General features: G+C 31.7%; 2 protein-coding genes across 2 annotated transcripts; both read left to right on the top strand.

Moving 5' to 3' along the window:
• The first annotated feature begins 1,440 nt into the window (after positions 1–1,440).
• Positions 1,441–2,766, top strand: LOC137829423 (uncharacterized). The gene has a single exon (XM_068636224.2). The coding sequence runs from the start codon at positions 1,530–1,532 to the stop codon at positions 2,388–2,390; it is 861 nt and encodes a 286-aa protein (XP_068492325.2). The 5' UTR covers positions 1,441–1,529; the 3' UTR covers positions 2,391–2,766.
• Positions 2,767–13,417: 10,651 nt separating this feature from the next.
• On the top strand, positions 13,418–18,728 carry LOC137830277 (uncharacterized). The gene is made up of 3 exons (XM_068637527.2): positions 13,418–14,078; positions 14,443–17,407; positions 17,966–18,728. Exons 2-3 carry the CDS (start codon positions 14,458–14,460, stop codon positions 18,349–18,351), a joined length of 3,336 nt encoding a protein of 1,111 aa, XP_068493628.1. The 5' UTR covers positions 13,418–14,078; positions 14,443–14,457; the 3' UTR covers positions 18,352–18,728.
• The last annotated feature ends 1,987 nt before the right edge of the window (positions 18,729–20,715 follow it).

The raw sequence follows: 20,715 nt of genomic DNA, 5'->3' as shown, positions 1-20,715 counted from the left end.
CAAATTTGCCCCAAAGGTGGAAGCTAGCATTCTAAATGAACTAAAAGTAGCATGTTCCAAGTGATGTGGGACTTGAGGCTCCAAACTCATTTTTTCGTGTTTTCTTCAGTGGCTTGGGTGTTTCTTCTTCATGTATCGTCCAATAAAACCCTATAGAAGCTTAAACTATAATAAGTTCACATGTGCCTCTACAAAATCCTACTAAAAAAATATGCACATATAGAAGACGAAGACGAAGAAGAAATAAGAAATATCATTGATTTCCAATTAATAAAGTCGTCTTCTTTAAGATATTTTTTTTCTTCCATATATATCCTCTTAGTCAGGACCTTGTTAAGAGCCAAATTTGTTGCTTTGTAGGGTCCTCCATCATACTCTCTTATAAGTGTTTGAAGAAATATTTAAATATTTTTTGTTAATAGTTAAAAAGATTTCAAAGAAACAATTCACCCTCTATTAATTAATGATTCAGGCCTATTATGTTAACATTCATGCCTATTTTTTTAGCATTTATTACTTTGCTATGTTTCTTGTTGACTTGAGGAGACACACTTATCTCTAAAATGAAAAGAAGAAAAAGTAGAAAATATCTCGAATTATCAAAGTATTAAGGAAATAACTCTTTCAATTGAAACTACTAAATTAAAGAGAAAAATTAAATGTTACAGGATCACTTCAATCCTCGTAAAAACATCCACAAACCACTATGTTAACACCAATAATTAAAACTTTTTTTATCGGCAAATAATACTGTACAACCCTATTAATATATTTCACCATATAATAAAATGACATGTATATAAAATTAGTCCAATTGGATTTATGTTTAAGAGTTGTAAGATAAATTGAGTTGAAATAATTTTCCCTTATAAAAATGAGTTGGGTTTTATCTTTGATATTACTCGTTTAATTTTTTTTTATTACAGTTGTTTGTTTGAATATAAACCCATCTTACAAAAACTGGATAACATATTCAATAACAACAACTCAATTCTTCAGTAAATTGATGTAATATTTCTTTGAATATTATATTTAAATACAAAGAAGGTACGAAATATAACATTTAAACTAAAATATATTTATATATTTTAAAATGAATAATAACATTAATATACTTTATACTAATGGGGATAAAAACATAACACAAATCTTTCATCAAAATATATTGATTTAATTTCTAAAATCTTATACTTGAATATGAGCATCAGACCGGTTTAGTCGTTATTGGCTGAAAATTTGTGCGGTGGCAATTAGTGCAAGGGAGCACATGACAATCTTAAATTTTCTCTTCTTTTGATTCTACCTACCTTTCTGATACACAAAATTAAAGATTTCTCAATTCTCGAAAACTCACAAGTCATAATTACTCCCCCTTGCAATCTTTTATTGCTCTCAACTGTCTTCTACCTTTCTCAGGTATAAGATACTCCCTTTTGCATGCATAGCTTCCACATCAACACTTTAGTTTTACAGAGAAGATCTGTGTGTGTGAGTGTGAGTGTGAGTGAGAGTGTGAGCGTGAGAGAGAGATGGGAAAATGGGGTGCCCTGCTTGTGTTGCTTGTACTAGTTACATTGCATGCAAGTGCTGCACGTGATGTGCCAAAGGGTGGTGGTGAAAATGGAGAACAAACTCTGGGTGTGCATGCAAGTGCAGTACATGCAGAGTCTCCAAGAAGGAGCCAGGGTGAGAGTGTGGGTGAGAAGAAGAACTTTTTGGTTGGTGGGGTTGGTGGATTTGCTGGGATGGGTGGTTTTATTGGTGGGACAGGAGGGGGGATAGGCAAGTTTGGCGGGGTCGGTGGTGGGGTCGGTGGAGGGATAGGCAAGTTCGGTGGAATCGGTGGTGCGGCTGGTGGAGGGATTGGAAAGTTTGGTGGGATAGGTGGAGGGATTGGGAAGTTTGGTGGCATTGGTGGTGGTGCTGGAATTGGTGGCTTCCATGGCGTTGGTGGTGGTGCTGGAATTGGTGGCTTCCATGGCATTGGTGGTGGAGTTGGAGGTGCAGGTGGTGCTGGAATTGGTGGCTTCCATGGCATTGGTGGTGGAGTTGGAGGTGCAGGTGGTGGTGGTGGCGGTTTAGGTGGTGGTGGAGGTTTAGGTGGTGTGGGAGGTTTAGGTGGTGCTGGCGGTGTTGGAGGCTTAGGTGGTGCTGGTGGTGTTGGAGGCTTAGGTGGTGGTGCAGGTGGAGGCTTAGGTGGTGGTGCAGGTGGAGGCTTAGGTGGTGTGGGAGGTTTAGGGGGTGTAGGAGGTGTAGGTGGTGTAGGTGGTGCAGGAGGTGCTGGTGGTTTGGGTGGTGGTGGTGGAGGATTAGGTGGAGCTGGGGCTGGAGTGGCTGGTTTGGGTTGTGGTATTGGTGCTGGTGTCTTTCAGCATTGCAGTAATCCATGAGATCATTCTAGGGCTTTGCAATTGCATGGAAGTTCTGGTTAATGTACGGCTGCTAGTATTTGCATGTTATGTTTTTGGAAAGTCTTGCCATTTTATTTGCATGTAATGTCATTCGTCAGTTTCAAGTTCTTGTATCGTTTCCTTATTTTACTGTTTTGAGGTTTCTTGTATTCATCATCACTATTGTTGTTCTTAGTTTTTGTAACTTTTTGTTGTGTTTTCAATGCTTTTTCCATTTGTTCTTCTTTCTTTCCTTTTCTTTTACTGTAAAACTGCTCAAGTTGGAATGTGTTGTAATTTTTGGCAGGCCAGTTTAGTACGTTCCTTTGGAGTGTACACTAATAAATAATACAGTATTTTATTTGTCTCTTGAGAATTTCATCACTTTGGTCATCAGGTTTTGATTTTTTTAATCTCCCCTCAACATAAAAAATCAATCTAGTTCAAAATTAAAAGCTCAACTAGTCTTTTTATTATTACTAAGGACAAAAATAAGTTAAACCAATTTTGGAACCGAGTTCACGACTTGTTTCACATCAATGTTTATTCTTAAGTAAATATTTAACGATAAATTTAATTTGAAAACTAGAATAAAATGCAATATCAAGTTCACAAATTGAAGACTATTTTGTTTGTTTATTGACTTCTTAACTTGTACGTATGTTAATAATCTTAGTCTAACTGTAAACTGTTTAACACTATCTACAAACAACATATTTAAGTCTATTCATAAATGAAGATCGAAGTGGTTCTACATATGAGAGATGTTTATAATTTTGTTTATCATAACTTAATTGTATAATAGAAATATAATTCAACTAAAATAATACTGTTTATCATAAATATAAATTATAACTTATATGTAAAAAAATAGTTGTTACTAATTTGAGTTATAATATAGTTTATGCACCTGAAAGTATATACAATTTTTTGTTATATTGTAACAAAAAAATAAATAAGTTTTTGGTATATCCTCTATGTATAAAAGTTACGGTAGATATGTTTGAGTGAAAGTATTTTTTTGAGTTATTATTGAATCAAAGCAGTTTTCATAAGTTTTTCTTCACCAGAAATGTTTTCACCACGTGGATCACCTCTTTTCTCTTTTACTTTTAAATAAACTTTTAAATTTTACAATGAATGGTTCAAAATAACTTTGTATATATATATGTATTTGTTTTTTCATAAATATCAAATATAATTTACATATTTCAAATTATTTATTTATTAAGAAATTTAATTAGATTATAATTTATACATTCAAGACGATTTATTTTATTGTAAATTTAATTATGAAAAATAAACATGTATGGATCATATATGGGCTCAAAACTAGTTATAGTTATTTCAAACAATCTTTATATTCTAATGTAATAAAAAGTTAATTAGATACTTTTTCGTCTCATTAACATGAATTTACACACTTTTGTAAATTTTTTACATATTAATATAAGTATGATTGTGTGACACGTACATTAATTCAGTTTCCACCAAAAGCATGGACAAAAAGTAACGGGAGAGTATTTTTTTTTCGGCAATAAGAGAAATATTAACAAGTTGTAATGTATTTTTGAAATTACATTGTAAATTAAAAAAAATTAAAATTAAAAACATTCAGTTGCATCACATGTCACTGCTTATTCCTCTCCAAAATAATAAAACTTTTTCTTTTACAGACGAAATAATAAAACCTGTATATGTTAATTAAATCATTTTTATTTCATAGACGAAATAATAATTGCGAATATAGATTAATATGTATATAGTAGACGCAGACAATAAAAACAAGAACTTGCATTTTTTATTACGCTGAATTAAATTTTTAGTAATTCTTTTAGTCCCTATCTTATTTCATGCTTGCCTTTTGTTCTTTTAAAATTTTTCTGTATTATTTTTTTTTACGGTAGATGACTCATGGGCTGGTAATGCGAGACGGGTTATGGTAGACGAGTCGTGTGTGTCAACATGTGATTCGATAAAAAACACAGGATATTTATAATCCATTGACTTTTTTTTTTATCAGCAATAAATTAATAGAATAATTAGAGACACTTAAGGGGTATCCCAAACCTTTTACAGAACCACTCTAAAGTTAAGCAAGCAAAAGTATAAACTAGAGTTTTAAATAATCCATTGGCTTATTTAAGCCTACCCGCATAACTTGTAATTCACATGGGCCAAGTATAGAGTGAGTAGGCTAACTCACATAATTCACATATTCAAAATGTGAAAAAAAAATTCATGCACCTTCATATTCCCAAAAATTCTAACATTATCCATTTTAGATTCTATATTCCGAAATAATTTTTTTTTATTCTGGAATGTATTTTAGAACAAAAATTTATTGTCGATTCTATAGCGGGGAAGTCTCCAAATTCCACAATCAATAATTAAATAAAAAATGTTCAATGAAAAATGTCAAAAGGTAATTTGAGTATTTTTTGAAGTATGAGGTGTAGGAAGAAAAACATAGAGGTGCAGGAAGAAACTCCCCTCAATTCCTAATTCATAACATTTACACAAATTTCGATAAGGCTTTATGTTTTTTTTATTTAATAAAGTTTTTTTGTCTTTCTGAAATGCATAGATTGTTTAGGTTTTAATACTCATCAAATGTAGTAGTCGGACCTAAGTATTTTTTTATAATAAATTGTAAACACACTATTATATATTCATATTATAGTATAAGTTTCACTAGACTAAGTTCCACTAGACTAAGTACACTTTAAGTATTCTTTGGGTTCACATTCACTCCTAGCTAATCTCTTTTCCCCAAGCAACTCTTGACTTACTAGGTATTCTTCCTTAAGCTACTCCTGGATCAACAAGTATTCTTTTGAATCAAAACCACTCTTGACTGACATGTTAAAGAATATTCTTTCCCAAGCCAATCCTGGCTCGACCAAGTATTCTATATCAAGCCATTCTTAGTTAAACGAATATTCTTTACTAAGTCACTCATAACTAATCGAGTATTCTTTATCAAGTCACTCTTGGCTAAACAAGTATTATTTACCAAACACTACAAGAAAATCATTAAATAGAAATCTATTTTAGAGACAAAAAAAATTAGTTGCTATTTTGACTAAATTAGATACTATTTTAGAAACTAAAAATATTATTGATATCTAAATTAGTTTCTATTATTGATAAATAGTTTCTAAATTGGTATCTATTATATATCAACTTTAGAATTTAAATAATTCGTAACTAACACTAGTGCAAAAAGGACTATTTTCAACACTACATTCACAATGCTTTTACGACTAGACACTATCTTTCAAAATGCGATGACATTTTTGAAATTAAATTACTCTAAAGAGGCGACTATGAGGTAAAGTTGTCTTTTTACAATAAAGCACTTTGTGTAAGAAGGTGACTATGAGGTAAAATCGTCTTCTTACAACAAAGTGTTTCGTCTAAAAGGGCTACCAGGTTGCTTCTATTTCAAAGAAAGATCTTTAAAGAAATAGGAGAATATTACTCACAAGTATGACCTAAGACAATCAAAGAAAACTTTAAGTGTGTGTTTGCTTTTTGGGGGTGATGGAGGTTGAGGGTGAGGGTGAATGTGTGTCACCTTTTGTGCTTATATGAGAGGGGGAGGTTGAGGGTGAATGGAAAGTTGAGGGTATTTAGGATCTTCTCATAATTGAAGAGAAAAGATAGTGAAATGAGATGAAAAGACCATGGTACCCTTCATACAATAATATCAATAATGGAAATTATTATTAATAATAATTTTGTGTGTATATATATATATAACATAATTTAAAGAATCATAAAGAATATTAAAATTATCTAAAAAAATTAACTTAAGTAACAAAATTAATTTAAATTAATAAAATGAAAATAATAAAATTATACTTACATTTAAAATTATATTTAATTATTTCTTTGAATTTTATATATTTTTTCTTTTATTTATAAATGAAACTTTAAATTATTTTAATTAACTATGCACAAAATTAATAAATATTTATTCTTCTTTTATATATAAGGGTAAATTTGTAACACACTATTTAAAATAATTTAAAATACTCTTACAACCATCACATCACTCACTTATCTCAATAAACTTTTTTCACACATCCACTCTAACATAACCTAATCCAAACACACTCACTTTTTTCACACTTTCTTCTTACACCCTCACTCTACCTCTCCCACACCCTCAACTTTCCACTTCTCAATCCAAACAAAGCCTAAAGCAATTCATATACTATAAGAAGATCATTAAATAGAAATTGATTTTAGAGACCAAAGTAATTAACACTATATTGATTAAATTAGAGACTTTTTTATAAATTAAAAAATTATTGGTCTTCTAAAGTAGTTTCTAAATTGATACCTAACCATTACTTACCAAGGTTTTAACTACTAACTACTTTATATTCTAAATTAGTCTCTATTAGTCTTTTAGAGATTAATTTAGAATATAAAATATTAGTAACTAAAACTTTGGTAATTAATTTAAATACTAATTTAGAAATTATTTTATAATTTTTTATTAATAATAAAAATTATTTTAAATACCAATAATTTTATAGTATCTAAAATAATATTTAATTTAATCAATATAGTGACTATTTAAATTTTGTTTCTAAATTTAGTTGTTGATTTTTTTTAGTGATATATAATTCAATCCAAGGTGAGTTTTACAAAGTAAAAACTCTTATTTATAGATGTCTCGCACTCCATCATATGTTGGACCTTTTCTTCTACATAATTATTAACTTCCCTTCGTTTTAAATTTTAAATTCATATTCTACATAATCATTTATAATTTCAATTAATCTGTTTAAACTATTTACGTATGTTTTTACAATTCTAAACACTTTTATTGTAATTTGCTTTGATGTCTGCAAAAATTTGAAAAATGTGCATGGAATCACTATACTTCCAAATGTCCAACTTCATGGAATCACAATTTCCACCTAGAATCCTTATCTAAACCTTGGTACGATTACGAAGATATCAAATTTGGCTAATAGTGTTGAAATTTTTGGCGTTTAGAGCCCAGAATTTCAAAAGGAGAAACATCATGCAGTGTGATGTATCCATTTAGGCAGAGTGGTATTCCATGGTGTGAAGGGTTTTAAGTGGAATGAAGCCTAACCCCAGAGAAGCATGCACAATTGAAGTGCACAAATTCATTCATCCTATGAGGCACACACAATAAAGTTATTAGAAAGTGATGTCCTCACATGTGCTCCAATTGCTTATGGAGCATCTCTTTGTGGGACCAAAGGGTCAACCTTTTCAAGATTGCATGATGGAAAGTGAGAAGGAAACACCCACAAAATATATTGGGTCCTTTGATTGGGACACAAAGAATTTGGATGGAAATTGGCTTAAGCAACTATCTCACCCAACACACCACCACAAGTATGTGTCTTTCAGATTAGTAGGGCCTTTGCTAGATATTTGGTAGGGTCCATTTTCCTTCCAAACCCTATGTGCTATGGCTTGTGCTTTTTTATTTTTCTCTCCTTTAATAGAAAGGGGTAGTAGTCTTTGTTATATAATATACATTCATTTTGTGGCTTACACTCACCATAGTGTTAAAGGTAATGATTATACAAATAAAGGGGCGGCACATTTATCAATATCATACTAAATTAGAACATGTTAAAAGAGTATTTAAATTAGAGTGCTGATCAAAAAATGTGATTAGAAAAAAAAATATTAAAATTACTCCCAGAATTTTTCTTATGAAGATTAGAATGATTATTTATCTATAAAGTCAGTTAATATTTTTACATAATATATGTGGTATAGAAGACGACAAAAGTAAGAGATACTTTAGATCTTAAGTATACTATAAAATTAGAACTCTTGTGTAAAATTATGAACTCCAATTATTTTAATGAAAAAGGTTAATGAAAGGAGAAACCTAATTAAATATGATTAACTAGATTTTTAAATGAGATTAGACTTATTCTTTATAAATAAATTCAATAGATTTCACATAACTACGAAAAAATATCACAATTAGTAAATAATTAGATATTTAAGTATATATGATTAAGATTTCGATTTAGGTATATATGGTTATGAATAAAAGGTTCGTATTTAACTTGTTGAATTAGGTGTCGATGAAATCAATCATGAGACTTTTTGTTTTGAATCTCATGATGAAGAAGTACTACTAGATGATGCTGAATTAGTTGGGTTGGAGTTGTATGAATCCATTTGCGGTAATGACCTAGGAGCTTGTTCTGGTGTAGTATCAAATTGATGTTCTTTTGGTATTGGTATGTATTCTATGTTATGATCATTTGGGTCCATAGTGAAATGTTGGGTGCAGATTTGGCGTTCGACTTTGCGGGTTGTTCTGACCCTTTGTTCTGTGGTTCGATCAGCTCTCCATAGTTCCTCCATCAAATCATAGTGTTTAATGTGATTAACTTATCATTTAACGATACAAGACTTTGTTTGTAAAATGAAGGTGTGCGTATGTTGTTAATATTGGATGATAGAAGTATTTATGTTATGTTGCATACGTTACTCGGATTAAGATATCACAAACTTCATCTTCAACCTCGAAATGTTTAGTTGTTTCGTTCTAGGCAAATCTGCTTAACTCATTAAATAGATCGTGGACCTCGCATCATCTATCCTTCAAATTTGTTTTTCTATTTTTAAAATTATTTTTAGAAATATCCACCAATCCATATTGACAGAGAGCGTCAATAATGTTACTATAAGCTTGGGTCGCTCAACTTCCATTGATCATGGCCCAGTTGTGTCTTGTCCACGATTGTTGTCATTAGTTGTAGATCCATCTCCACGATCTGTTTTGTGAACTCACGAATATTTGTTGATGACTTGTGGACAACATTTTTTCCTAAATTCATGTTGAAACCTATTGCAAACACAACCCATCTAGTGATGATAAAACAAGATATATATATATTGTTTACGAAATTGAACATGAAAGCAAGATAAATTTTCATTCATAATACAAATTATTACATAAGATTGTGTTCATAATCTATCCACATTTCATTAGTTATAATGTCCTTAACGTGTGAGTCGAGCTTATAATCATCCTCACAAACTTGGGATAGCGAGACATTTAGATCTTGCTCCATCAACTCACGATCAACTTCATCAACTAATGATTAATCATTGTCCACACCGCGAAGAAATTTATGAAAAATACAACATGCTAAAACTATTTTTTTTCTCAAACGAGTAATGCAGCTCGGTTCCACTAGCTATAATTGGAATCATTTTTTTTTATCACACCAAATGTTTTTTCAATTATACTTTTTAGTGATGAATGACAAAGATTAAACAACTCACGAGCATTTTATGGACCTCTTCGAAAGTATTCTTTGAGATGGTATCTGAGCCACTATACAATTTTATTATTTTTAGTTTAGCCAACATCCCCAAGGTAATATTTTCATACAATGATTGAATTGATATTAATTAGTTCTAAGTACTACATCCCAATTGAAAATTGCGCACTAAAACATTTTAAACTAACCTTCAGGCATGACCAATGCATCCTCTCATACAAAAGTATCCTTCAATTTTTTTGAATCAAGGTTTGTTCCTTCCCCCCCCAGCTAGAACATATGTGAATTCATGTATAAATCACAAGCTCCAAATACATTTTGAGTTGACCAATCTTTTCTGCCTCGAAAACGAGGAGCCTATGATCGTGAGACATTCACACGTACATGAGTGTCATTTAGGACACCTAAACATTCCTAAGGGTTTACAAAAATCACAATTAAAAATAACAACAAACTCAAACATCATGTATGACAAGTGAAACCTCAATTTGTCACATTGTTACCTTAAAGTATGGCTAAAATCGATTGTTGTTTAAGATATAAGGTCCCTTTAATATCAAAACTGCATTCAACACATTATGAAAGTGACAGGACATTGTTTTTTCGAAGCAATGAAAGAAGAATGAAACACTTTGATTCTTAACATTATGTAGTGGAGAAATTTAGCAACTTGTTCCTCCATAGGTGACCAAAATGCATCTTTAACAATCCCAATTCCCCTTAGTTGTTGACATAAGTTAATGAAGGCTTCGGGCCCAATGTGAATAATGTCCCGATATTGTTCAATGTTGACCAAGCATGACATCAATTTTTGTCGACTTCGCTCTTTTTTTTTGGGTACAAACTCCGTAATAGAGGAAGTCGTATCACTTAACAGACGCAATACATTCAATACATAAGAAACAATACAAAGAATCGGCAATGCTATAATCTTTGTCTATAATTTTATTTATTGTTATAGGTGTGAAATTAGGTTCAAGTCTACACCACTAACATCATTATCCATGATATTCATGTTATCCGTATTTATGTCGTCGAAATACACATACCAATGAGTACCATTATCCATGTAGAAAATGTCTTTGAATGATACAACAAGACAATATGAATTAAGGTAAAAACATCCATCAATTCAATATTTTGTTTACAAAACTTATTTAATCTCATTTTATATTAAATACTTAAAAACAATATACACTTATGGTTTAATGTTAGGCTTCCAGATTTAAGGTTAGTATTATGATTAGGGTAAGGATTAGAGTTATGGTTATACTTATGGTCTAAGGTTTAGGTATTAAGGTTAGGGATATGCAAAAAGGTTAGAGTTAGGGTTATTGTTTAGGGGTTAGGGATATGGATAGGGATAAGATTAGTGTTGTGTGCTAGGGTTTACAAATCAAGGTTATAGTCAGGGTTTTGGAATAAGATAAGGTTAAGGTTAGTGTTAACATTAGAGTTATGATTGGGGTTAGAGTTAGAGTTAGGATTAAGGTATATGGTTTATGAATTAAGGTTAAAGTTATGGTTAAGTTTAAGGTTAATTTTAGGATTGTGGTTAAGGTTATAGTTAGGATTAATGTATATGGTCTAAGAATAAAGGTTAGGGTTAGTGATATGGTTTAGGATTATGATTAGTCTTAAGGTTAATAATTAATGGTTAGGATTACAATACAAGGTCCACACTACAACCTTCATCTAAGCTAGTCCAACCTATGCGAAGGTTTAATTGTCATTCAATAACAAGAAAACAATCAAGCGAAGAACATCAATAACAATACAATCCAATACCTTATTTGAACTCAACCCCTACATCATAAAAAATGCATAACCATACTTCAAATTTTAGCAAAACAAACTTTTACATCAAATTGTTTACAGAAAAAATTTAAAATGCAACAATAATAATAATGCTTCCATTCATATATAAATTTACACCAACAAATAATAATCAAAATATTAATAAAAAATTCCATACAATAATACATAACTTTTATTTTTAATACATATACTTTTGATCTTTTTAAAATGACACATACAGTCAACCCAAACCACTGATGCTACTAATATTAGAAATTGGAGGAACAATTTGGTTTTCAAAATACACTAACAAATTCCTCACGAGTACTAGTTGCCAAAATTTATGCCATGAATAACTTTGTCAACCTCAAATTTCCTTCTCCTTGCAATTAACCAAAAAATTGGTTCAAAATATTTCATAACATACAACCATATGCTGCAATGCAGAAGAAAATCACAAAAGAAAAAAAATGCCATAATTGATTATATGGAAGGATAACTAATTATCCTATGAAAAAAAAGAGTCATATGACTAAGTATGGCTAATGAATAATCGATTATGCAGGTGTGATAATTGATTTTGTGAATGTATTAATCGATTAGGTTGTAGTTAATAATTGGTTATGCCTCTTCATAATCAATTACCTTCACCTTGGTGCTTCTTTTTTATCCATCACATCTTACCTCAATGCATCAATACCACCAAATCAGCATCAAACCACCATGAAAGGACTACGAAACCACCGTGACTACCTCCACGTTGTACTTCACACACTACCAATAGGAACTCCACTCACACCAACCACTAAACGAAAACACTTAATCAAACCCAAACCAACATCAACAAAACTCAACTCGCACCAAGCAATCAACGAAAACACACACAACCAACACAACACAACACCAACTCTCAACCAAATCGAAGACAATAGCTCAAGCTAAATCCTCAAAGCATCGACTAAAGAACTAAAGAGCAACACGCTTATGCATTAATGAGTTTTTAATCATGAATTCAAATACTGAACAACCCAGTCAAAGGATTCCTATGAATACATTCAGGAATGCGACATGCATGGTGCAAGAATCTCTACAACCTAAAGAACACATTAAACACACACAATGAAATAAAATGAGGGTAAATTAAATTTTTTCACATTTGCCGTGTCTGTTTCTTTAACTTTCTTCACAACTAGAAGAGGAAACATGCTCATACATTTCTTACAAATGAATGTTCATAAATCATCGCATACCAATAATCCAAACAAGATTTTCAATGACCTTTTCCCATTCAGATGAATATAGATCCAAAAGAAAGTGTAATTGATTATGCATCACTTTTCCATAATAATTAATTTTTTCCAAAAGTTTAAGCAATTATATTCTTAAATTAGCTTTTAGAACTTCGTCATACTCACTAACTCTTCTTTTTCTTTCATTCTATCCAATAATCCTAACTCGATAAAAATAAAACAATAAAATCAAGACCTTATTTTGTTGGATAATAATACATTGACAATTCATATTTTATATACAATTACATTACAACTCTGAATACTATTATTTTAATATTTTTTCATATCATTTATTTATAAATTTATTCTTTATTTTATATATTTATTTCTAAATATACAACTCAAAAAATTATAAAAATGATTACTTTCCTATGTTACACTTTATTTTATAAATTATTCATAACTCTCACCCTCACCAATCTTGTTTACCTTTTCTGTATTAATAAAATGAAAAATTTCATTTTCTCATAGTGACCTGATAGATAAATCTTAGAACAGCCTTAAATAGATATGGCGAGTCAGAAGATTTACTGAGAACCCACGTGGCAAAACATTATTCGTCGATAGTACTACTACAGCTACAAGGATTTCAGCACCTACTAACCCACAAAGGAACTTTCCCATAGCCATCACCATCACAAGGAAAAAAAAAACAAAGGAAACAAACACAAAACTACCAAAATTCTGTCAAGAAAAGTTTTATAAAACTTTCTTCTCTTTCCTCTTCCTGTATCACACTTGAAAAGGGTATCATCAAACATTAACAATATCAACAACAAAGACAAGAAGAACATCAAAGAAAGACCCTTTTGGTGTTAGAGAGAGACAATGAAAATGATCCAAATAAGTGAAAGGTGAAAGCATGCTTTGTCGGCCATTAAAACTTCACCCCCAAAAAAAGGTTGATCCTTCTCACTCATTCTTTCATTCCCTTGTGCCAAACCCCACCCAGCAGAGAAAAGCCACAAATAGTGCCACCCCAGGAGGATGGATATTCATTCACTGATTCATTGAACCTTTAGTCTTGCTTCTTCCTCGGTCCCTGAAAACAAAATCGGGTTTGGATTTTTCTCCTCGAAATCTTGGCCTTTTCTCTTTCAGATCGAAGATCCCCACTTTTCATGTCCAAAGGCCACGTGGGTCTATCCTATTTTTGGCTAAAGTTTTATTAACTTCTTCATGGTTCTTCGCAATTTTCCTTCACAAGGAGTTGTTGATCCCAAGTGCTGGACCTGCTGCTTTTGTTAACATCTCTTTTTTTATGAGTGATGGCGGTCTTTGAATGAAAGGTGTGTTTTTCTTCGTGTGCTATTGTTTTAACCATTTTGAGGTGGCTTTCTGTGTAATATACATGTGTGTCTTTGTTTTTTCCTTTGAACCTGGCAATGGTGATCTGTTATTGTGGTATACGACTTTAAGTTAATTGGACCTACTCCAAGTTTGAATTTTGAGATTTTGTTAATTATACGAGTTACCAAAAATTTTCTGGTTTGTACAAATGCTCCAATAGAAGCAAGAATTTTCCAAAACATTTGGACTATTTCATTTCTGAACAAAGTAGCCTTTTTCAAATGACAGTAATTGATTTCATTTATGACAGATTTTTTTTTTTGTCTGTTGTTAAAGTGATTGATTGATGGCTTACTTGTGCAGGTCTTGAATAGTAAGATGGCCGGCGATATTAAGGAGGGGAGAGCTTTGGCAATAGGGTATTCTTTTCTTTTGCTGCTATTGACTTCACTTCTTTGTAGCAGTGAGGGGTTGAACACTGAGGGGCAAATCTTGCTAGAGCTTAAGAATGGACTTCATGATAAATCTAATGTTTTGGAAAATTGGAAGCGTACTGATGAAACCCCATGTGGATGGAAAGGTGTAAATTGCACTTATGATAAGTATAACAATCCAGTGGTTGCATCTCTTAATTTGACTTCAATGGATCTTTCTGGAACTCTAAATGCTTCTGGCATTGGGGGTCTGACCCATCTGACTTATCTCAATCTTGCCTACAATGGGTTGACTGGAAATATCCCCAAGGAGATTGGTGATTGCTTGAATTTGGAATATCTTTATTTGAACAATAATCAGTTTGAGGGCACTATTCCGGCTGAATTGGGTAAGCTGTCTGTTTTGAGAAGTTTGAATATTTACAACAACAAACTCACTGGTTTGATTCCACATGAGTTTGGGAACTTGTCTTCAATGGTTGAGCTAGTAGCCTATAGCAACTTTCTTGAGGGACCCCTGCCTCGTTCCATTGGAAATCTTAAGAATCTTGTAAATTTCAGAGCTGGGGCAAATAACATTACTGGTAACTTGCCAAAGGAAATTGGTGGATGTAAGAGATTAATGCGTCTAGGTCTTGCACAAAATCAGATAGGAGGGGAAATACCAAGGGAGATTGGGATGCTTGCCAGCTTGAAAGAATTGGTTTTATGGGGAAACCAGCTGTCAGGACCTATTCCTAAAGAGATTGGGAATTGTAGCAGTCTTGAGAACATTGCTATATATGGGAATTATCTTATTGGACCTTTACCTAAGGAAATTGGCAACCTCAAATCCTTGAGGTGGCTGTATGTTTACAGAAACAAGTTGAACGGAACCATTCCAGGGGAAATTGGAAATCTTACTTCATGTTTAGACATTGATTTCTCAGAGAACTCTTTAGTAGGTAGTATCCCTTCAGAGTTTGGTAAAATAAGTGATCTAAGTTTGCTTTTTCTCTTTGAGAACCATCTAACTGGTGTTATACCAAATGAGTTAAGTAGCTTGAAAAACCTGTCAAAGCTAGACCTGTCAATAAATAATCTCACAGGGCCAATTCCATTTGGCTTCCAATATTTGACTAAAATGAAGCAGTTGCAACTTTTTGACAACTCCCTGAGTGGTATTATTCCCCCGGGACTTGGACTTCATAGTCCCCTTTGGGTTGTTGACTTTTCTGACAACAACTTGACAGGAAGAATACCTCTTCATCTGTGCCGAAATTCCAGTTTGATGTTGTTGAATCTTGCAGCTAATCATCTTTATGGAAATATACCAACAGGTATACTAAACTGTAAATCATTGGCACAGTTGTTGATACTTGGAAACAGGCTTACTGGAAGCTTCCCTTTAGAATTGTGTAAGCTGGAGAACTTGACTGCCATTGATTTGAATGAAAACAGGTTCAGTGGTACACTCCCTGATGATATTGGGAACTGCCACAGACTGCAAAGGCTTCATATTGCCAACAATTACTTCACATTGGAGTTGCCTAAGGAAATAGGTAATCTCTCTCAATTGGTGACCTTTAATGTTTCGTCAAATCTTTTCACTGGAACAATCCCACCTGAAATTTTTTCGTGTCAAAGGCTACAAAGGCTTGATCTCAGCCAGAATAACTTTTCTGGTTCCTTGCCTGATGAGATTGGAACACTTCAGCACTTGGAGATTCTCAAGGTTTCAAACAATAGGCTGTCTGGATGTATTCCTGCAGCATTAGGCAATCTGTCTCATTTGAACTGGTTGTTGATGGATGGCAACTATTTTTTCGGCGAAATACCTCCTCAGTTAGGTTATCTTTCAAGCTTGCAAATTGCAATGGATCTCAGTTACAATAACCTTTCGGGAAAAATACCAGTTCAGCTTGGCAGTCTCAACATGCTTGAATATCTCTATCTCAATAACAACCATTTGGATGGTGAAATTCCCAGCACATTTGAAGAGCTATCAAGCTTGTTGGGATGCAATTTCTCATTCAATAACCTCTCTGGGCCTATTCCTTCCACTAAAATTTTCCGAAGTATGGCTTTGAGCAGCTATATTGGTGGTAAGAATGGCCTCTGTGGTGCACCTCTCGGTGACTGCAGCACCAATTCTGCTTCTCACTCTGATACTTCAGGGAAAAGTTTTGATGCTCCTCGAGCTAAAATAGTCATGATCATTGCAGCTTCTGTTGGAGGTATTTCACTCATTTTCATCTTAGTTATTTTATATTTTATGAGACGTCCTCGGGAATCAATTGATTCCTTTGGAGGCACTGAGGCTCCCTCCCCAGATTCAGATATCTATTTCCCTCCAAAGGAAGGTTTGACATTCCATGATCTAGTTGAAGCTACAAAAAGATTTCATGAAAGCTATGTTATTGGTAAGGGAGCATGTGGAACCGTTTATAAGGCAGTGATGAAATCTGGTGAGACCATTGCTGTTAAGAAGTTAGCATCAAACAGGGAAGGGAACAACATTGAGAATAGCTTCAGAGCTGAAATATCAACTCTGGGAAGAATAAGGCATCGGAACATAGTGAAACTGTATGGCTTTTGCTACCACCAGGGTTCCAATCTCCTGCTATATGAGTACATGGAAAGAGGTAGCTTAGGTGAACTATTGCATGGTTCTGCATCTAGTTTGGAGTGGTCAACTCGGTTCATGATTGCTCTTGGAGCTGCTGAGGGTCTTGCTTACTTGCATCATGACTGTAAACCAAAGATTATCCACCGCGATATAAAATCTAACAACATTCTACTGGATGAAAATTTTGAGGCTCATGTTGGTGATTTTGGTTTGGCAAAAGTGATTGACATGCCCCAGTCAAAATCAATGTCTGCTGTTGCTGGATCTTATGGCTATATTGCTCCTGGTAATGTCCTATTCTGTTGTAGTTAGCTAATGTATTATAAACTTCATTTTGTATCTTGTTTTGACATAGATAGTCTAGTTTATCAAGGTAGATCATATTATTGCGAGTAGGGTCTTGTAGCTTATAATATGATTTGTTATTAAACTCCATGCTCAAACAATGTTTACTTTTTAGTTTCCTTATTGAAGAAAGTGAGTTTTGTGCATTAATCAGTTTTCAAATTACTTTTTCTGACTATAATTTTTTATGTTTCTATAGAGACTATCTGATATTGTTACAATCAGTTTACTGGCTCTGACTTTATCAGCTTACTAATAAATCTCATCCTTGAAACTTTTTCATCCTCATTTATGAGACAAACCTAAATTTATCTTCATGGTTAAGTGTTTATTAAAAAGAATTTTATACCACATGGATTTTGTTCATGTCATTTGGGACATTACCACCACTTGATGTCTCCTTTTTTTATTTTTGTTCTTCCATTTATTGAATACCTAGGACTAAATTTGACTAGTTATCAAATACTGTTTTGTGAACCATTTTTATCCTGTGTGGCAGAATATGCATATACCATGAAGGTCACAGAAAAGTGTGACATCTACAGTTATGGTGTTGTGCTCTTGGAATTGCTCACTGGAAGAACACCAGTTCAGCCACTAGAACAAGGAGGAGATCTTGTCTCATGGGTGAGGAACTATATCAAGGATCACAACAATTCTCTGACACCGGAGATACTTGATACTCGTGTAGATCTGGAAGACCAAACCACAGTGAATCACATGCTCACTGTTTTGAAGCTTGCTTTAGTATGCACAAGTGTGTCTCCTTCAAAGAGGCCATCAATGAGGGATGTTGTGAAGATGCTTATTGAGTCCAATGAGAGAGAAGGAAACTTGACACTCACTCAAACATACCATGATCTTCCTTCCAAAGATGGCTTGTGAAGAAAGTATGCAACAAACAACATCTCTATGACATTTTGTTAACAGAACATGAAATTTTTTTCTGCTCATTTTTGCTTTCCACAGGAAAAAATAGGAGATGATTCTTGTACATTGTTTCACTTCATTATGGCATTAGGCTTAACTCTTTTACCTTATAGCATTCTTTATATTTGATTCCACGTCTCTGTATTTTCTTTTGGAATTCAGTATATATGTCATATTAGTAACTGGATTGTACAGTTGAAAATTGTCATGGAATGTGCATCATGAAGATTATATGGTCAAGGAAAGGACAGATAATAAATATTTTAGATGTTCATATAACATGCTGCAACTTTCATTGATTGGTGAACAATTAAATTAATTTGCATTTAACATATTTTAGTTCATCTTCTTTGATTGAATTGGGACCACTTATAACATTTTTAGATATTTGTTGAAAGCTGCTGTTTTTATATTAATTATTCTGATGGATCTTTGCATTTCAATTTTAAAACTGTGTTTCTATCATCAAATTGCTATAATTTTATAATGAATACAAGCTGTTATTCACTATGAAAGAAATGCTAATCTTCAAAAAATATATTTTACTAAACATGTAGTTGGTAGAAGAGTATTGGATTTGGGTTTCTTAAACAAAGTTTTGTGCATAGAAGAAAATAATGTGATTGAGAAAAAAAATCTACAAAAGTTATCTCGCAAGTATCATGCTTATATATAAAAAAGAGCATATATTTTAAGGTTTAAAGTGTAAAAAAAAACTTTATTCTATTTATTCTATATTTTAATGTAATTAGTGGTTTATCCATATGCACACTTATGTATCTTAATTAATGTGTCTTCATGTATATGAGGTTAGATTTAAATTATTATAATATCAAATCATAGATCTAACCATATAGTTGGTGGAAGGAATAGTTGCGTAGTCTTACTTATCATTTTATTTTATGTCTTATATATAATTTTACAATTGTAATGCTTCCTACCAAATATTCAACTTTTCAATTATTTTATGATTGATGCTAATAATATTATATTTGGGATAAATTTTAGTGTAAAATACACTTTATCTAGTTTGACACTTTTTCCAAAGTATATTTATTGTGTCACTTTAACTCTTTATCCTTTTTTCATTATTAAAATTTGTAAAAGTTTATATACCGTAATTAAGTTATACATTTTCTAAGAATTCAAAACGGTTGCTCATTCATATATTTATTCGATTGTGAAATATTTTAATCGATTAATATTTTCAGAAATGATTTTTTAATTCTCTAGTTTAATCAATTATTAAAGAAATAATCAACTAACTTATTTTAAATCTCATCTGACTAATAAGGTGATAAAATCCTTTAAAACATATTTTCTTCTAATTCATTTTAGTAATGGTTTTGTCGATTAAAAAAATCTTATGAATACCTTATGTGAAATATTCAACCACGTACAATGAAAACTTGAAACATTCTAAACAAGTTTAGCATCTTCATCATTAAATATCATCATCAAAACAATTTCTCTTATGTTTTGTTTGGATTAGGGAGTGGAAAAGAGAGAGTGGATTTGAGATGATTTGAAGGGAAAGTGTAAAGAAAGTTAGGGTGTTTGGATTAAGGTAAATAGAGTGGAAAGTGTAGGAAAAGTTTATGAAAGTTTGTGAATGATGTGACTGGAATTATATATTTTTTAATTGATAAAAATGTAAGTTTACATATTTATCCTTATATTTAAAAATGGTTAAAAATTATTTTGATATATTTATTTATAAATTATAATTATTTTTAATTAAAATATTATTTAAATATTTGATAAAAAATTATTTTTCATTATTTTTATCTTTCCTTTTTTAATTAATATAATTATTATATAAATTTATTTTTTAATTATTAAAAAATATATTTATTTTTATCTTTATTATTTATATTTATAATTTATTATATATAATATGATTAATTATGTTTTTATAATAATTATTTTTTTTATAATTTTGATTATATTTTTTATATTTCAATTTTAATTATATTTTAAATAAAAATTAAAATAATTTTAGTTTAAAATAAAAAGGGTAAAAGAGAAAATTAAAGTTAAATATACAACTTTCTTCGCATATTTACGAAGAAAGTTTTGCAAGCAAATTTTTTTTCGATGCATTTTCATTTTTATTACGTGGATTCATCTTCATTTCATTGTAAATAGTGTTTCTTTGCCTTTCAGCGCTTTGAAACAAACACAGCCTTAAGATTTGAGATACTCTTCAAGTCCAATAGAAAGAAGAAATTGTTAGAGAAAATTCAACCATCCATATTTTGATTAAGTGTTGTTAAACAACAAAGTAAATTAAATATATGAAAGAATAAAATACACTAA

This window comes from Phaseolus vulgaris, chromosome 7 (assembly GCF_051622355.1).
Source record: "Phaseolus vulgaris cultivar YP4 chromosome 7, ASM5162235v1, whole genome shotgun sequence".
Classification (NCBI taxonomy): Eukaryota; Viridiplantae; Streptophyta; class Magnoliopsida; order Fabales; family Fabaceae; genus Phaseolus; species Phaseolus vulgaris.
This window is presented reverse-complemented; position numbering and strand designations above follow the sequence as displayed.

Coding starts and splice junctions, on each gene's coding strand:
- LOC137829423 (XM_068636224.2), top strand. CDS start 1,530: ATGGGAAAATGGGGTGCCCTGCTTGTGTTGCTTGTACTAGTTACATTG.
- LOC137830277 (XM_068637527.2), top strand. CDS start 14,458: ATGGCCGGCGATATTAAGGAGGGGAGAGCTTTGGCAATAGGGTATTCT. Junction 17,408..17,965: donor TTATGGCTATATTGCTCCTG/GTAATGTCCTAT, acceptor CCTGTGTGGCAG/AATATGCATATACCATGAAG.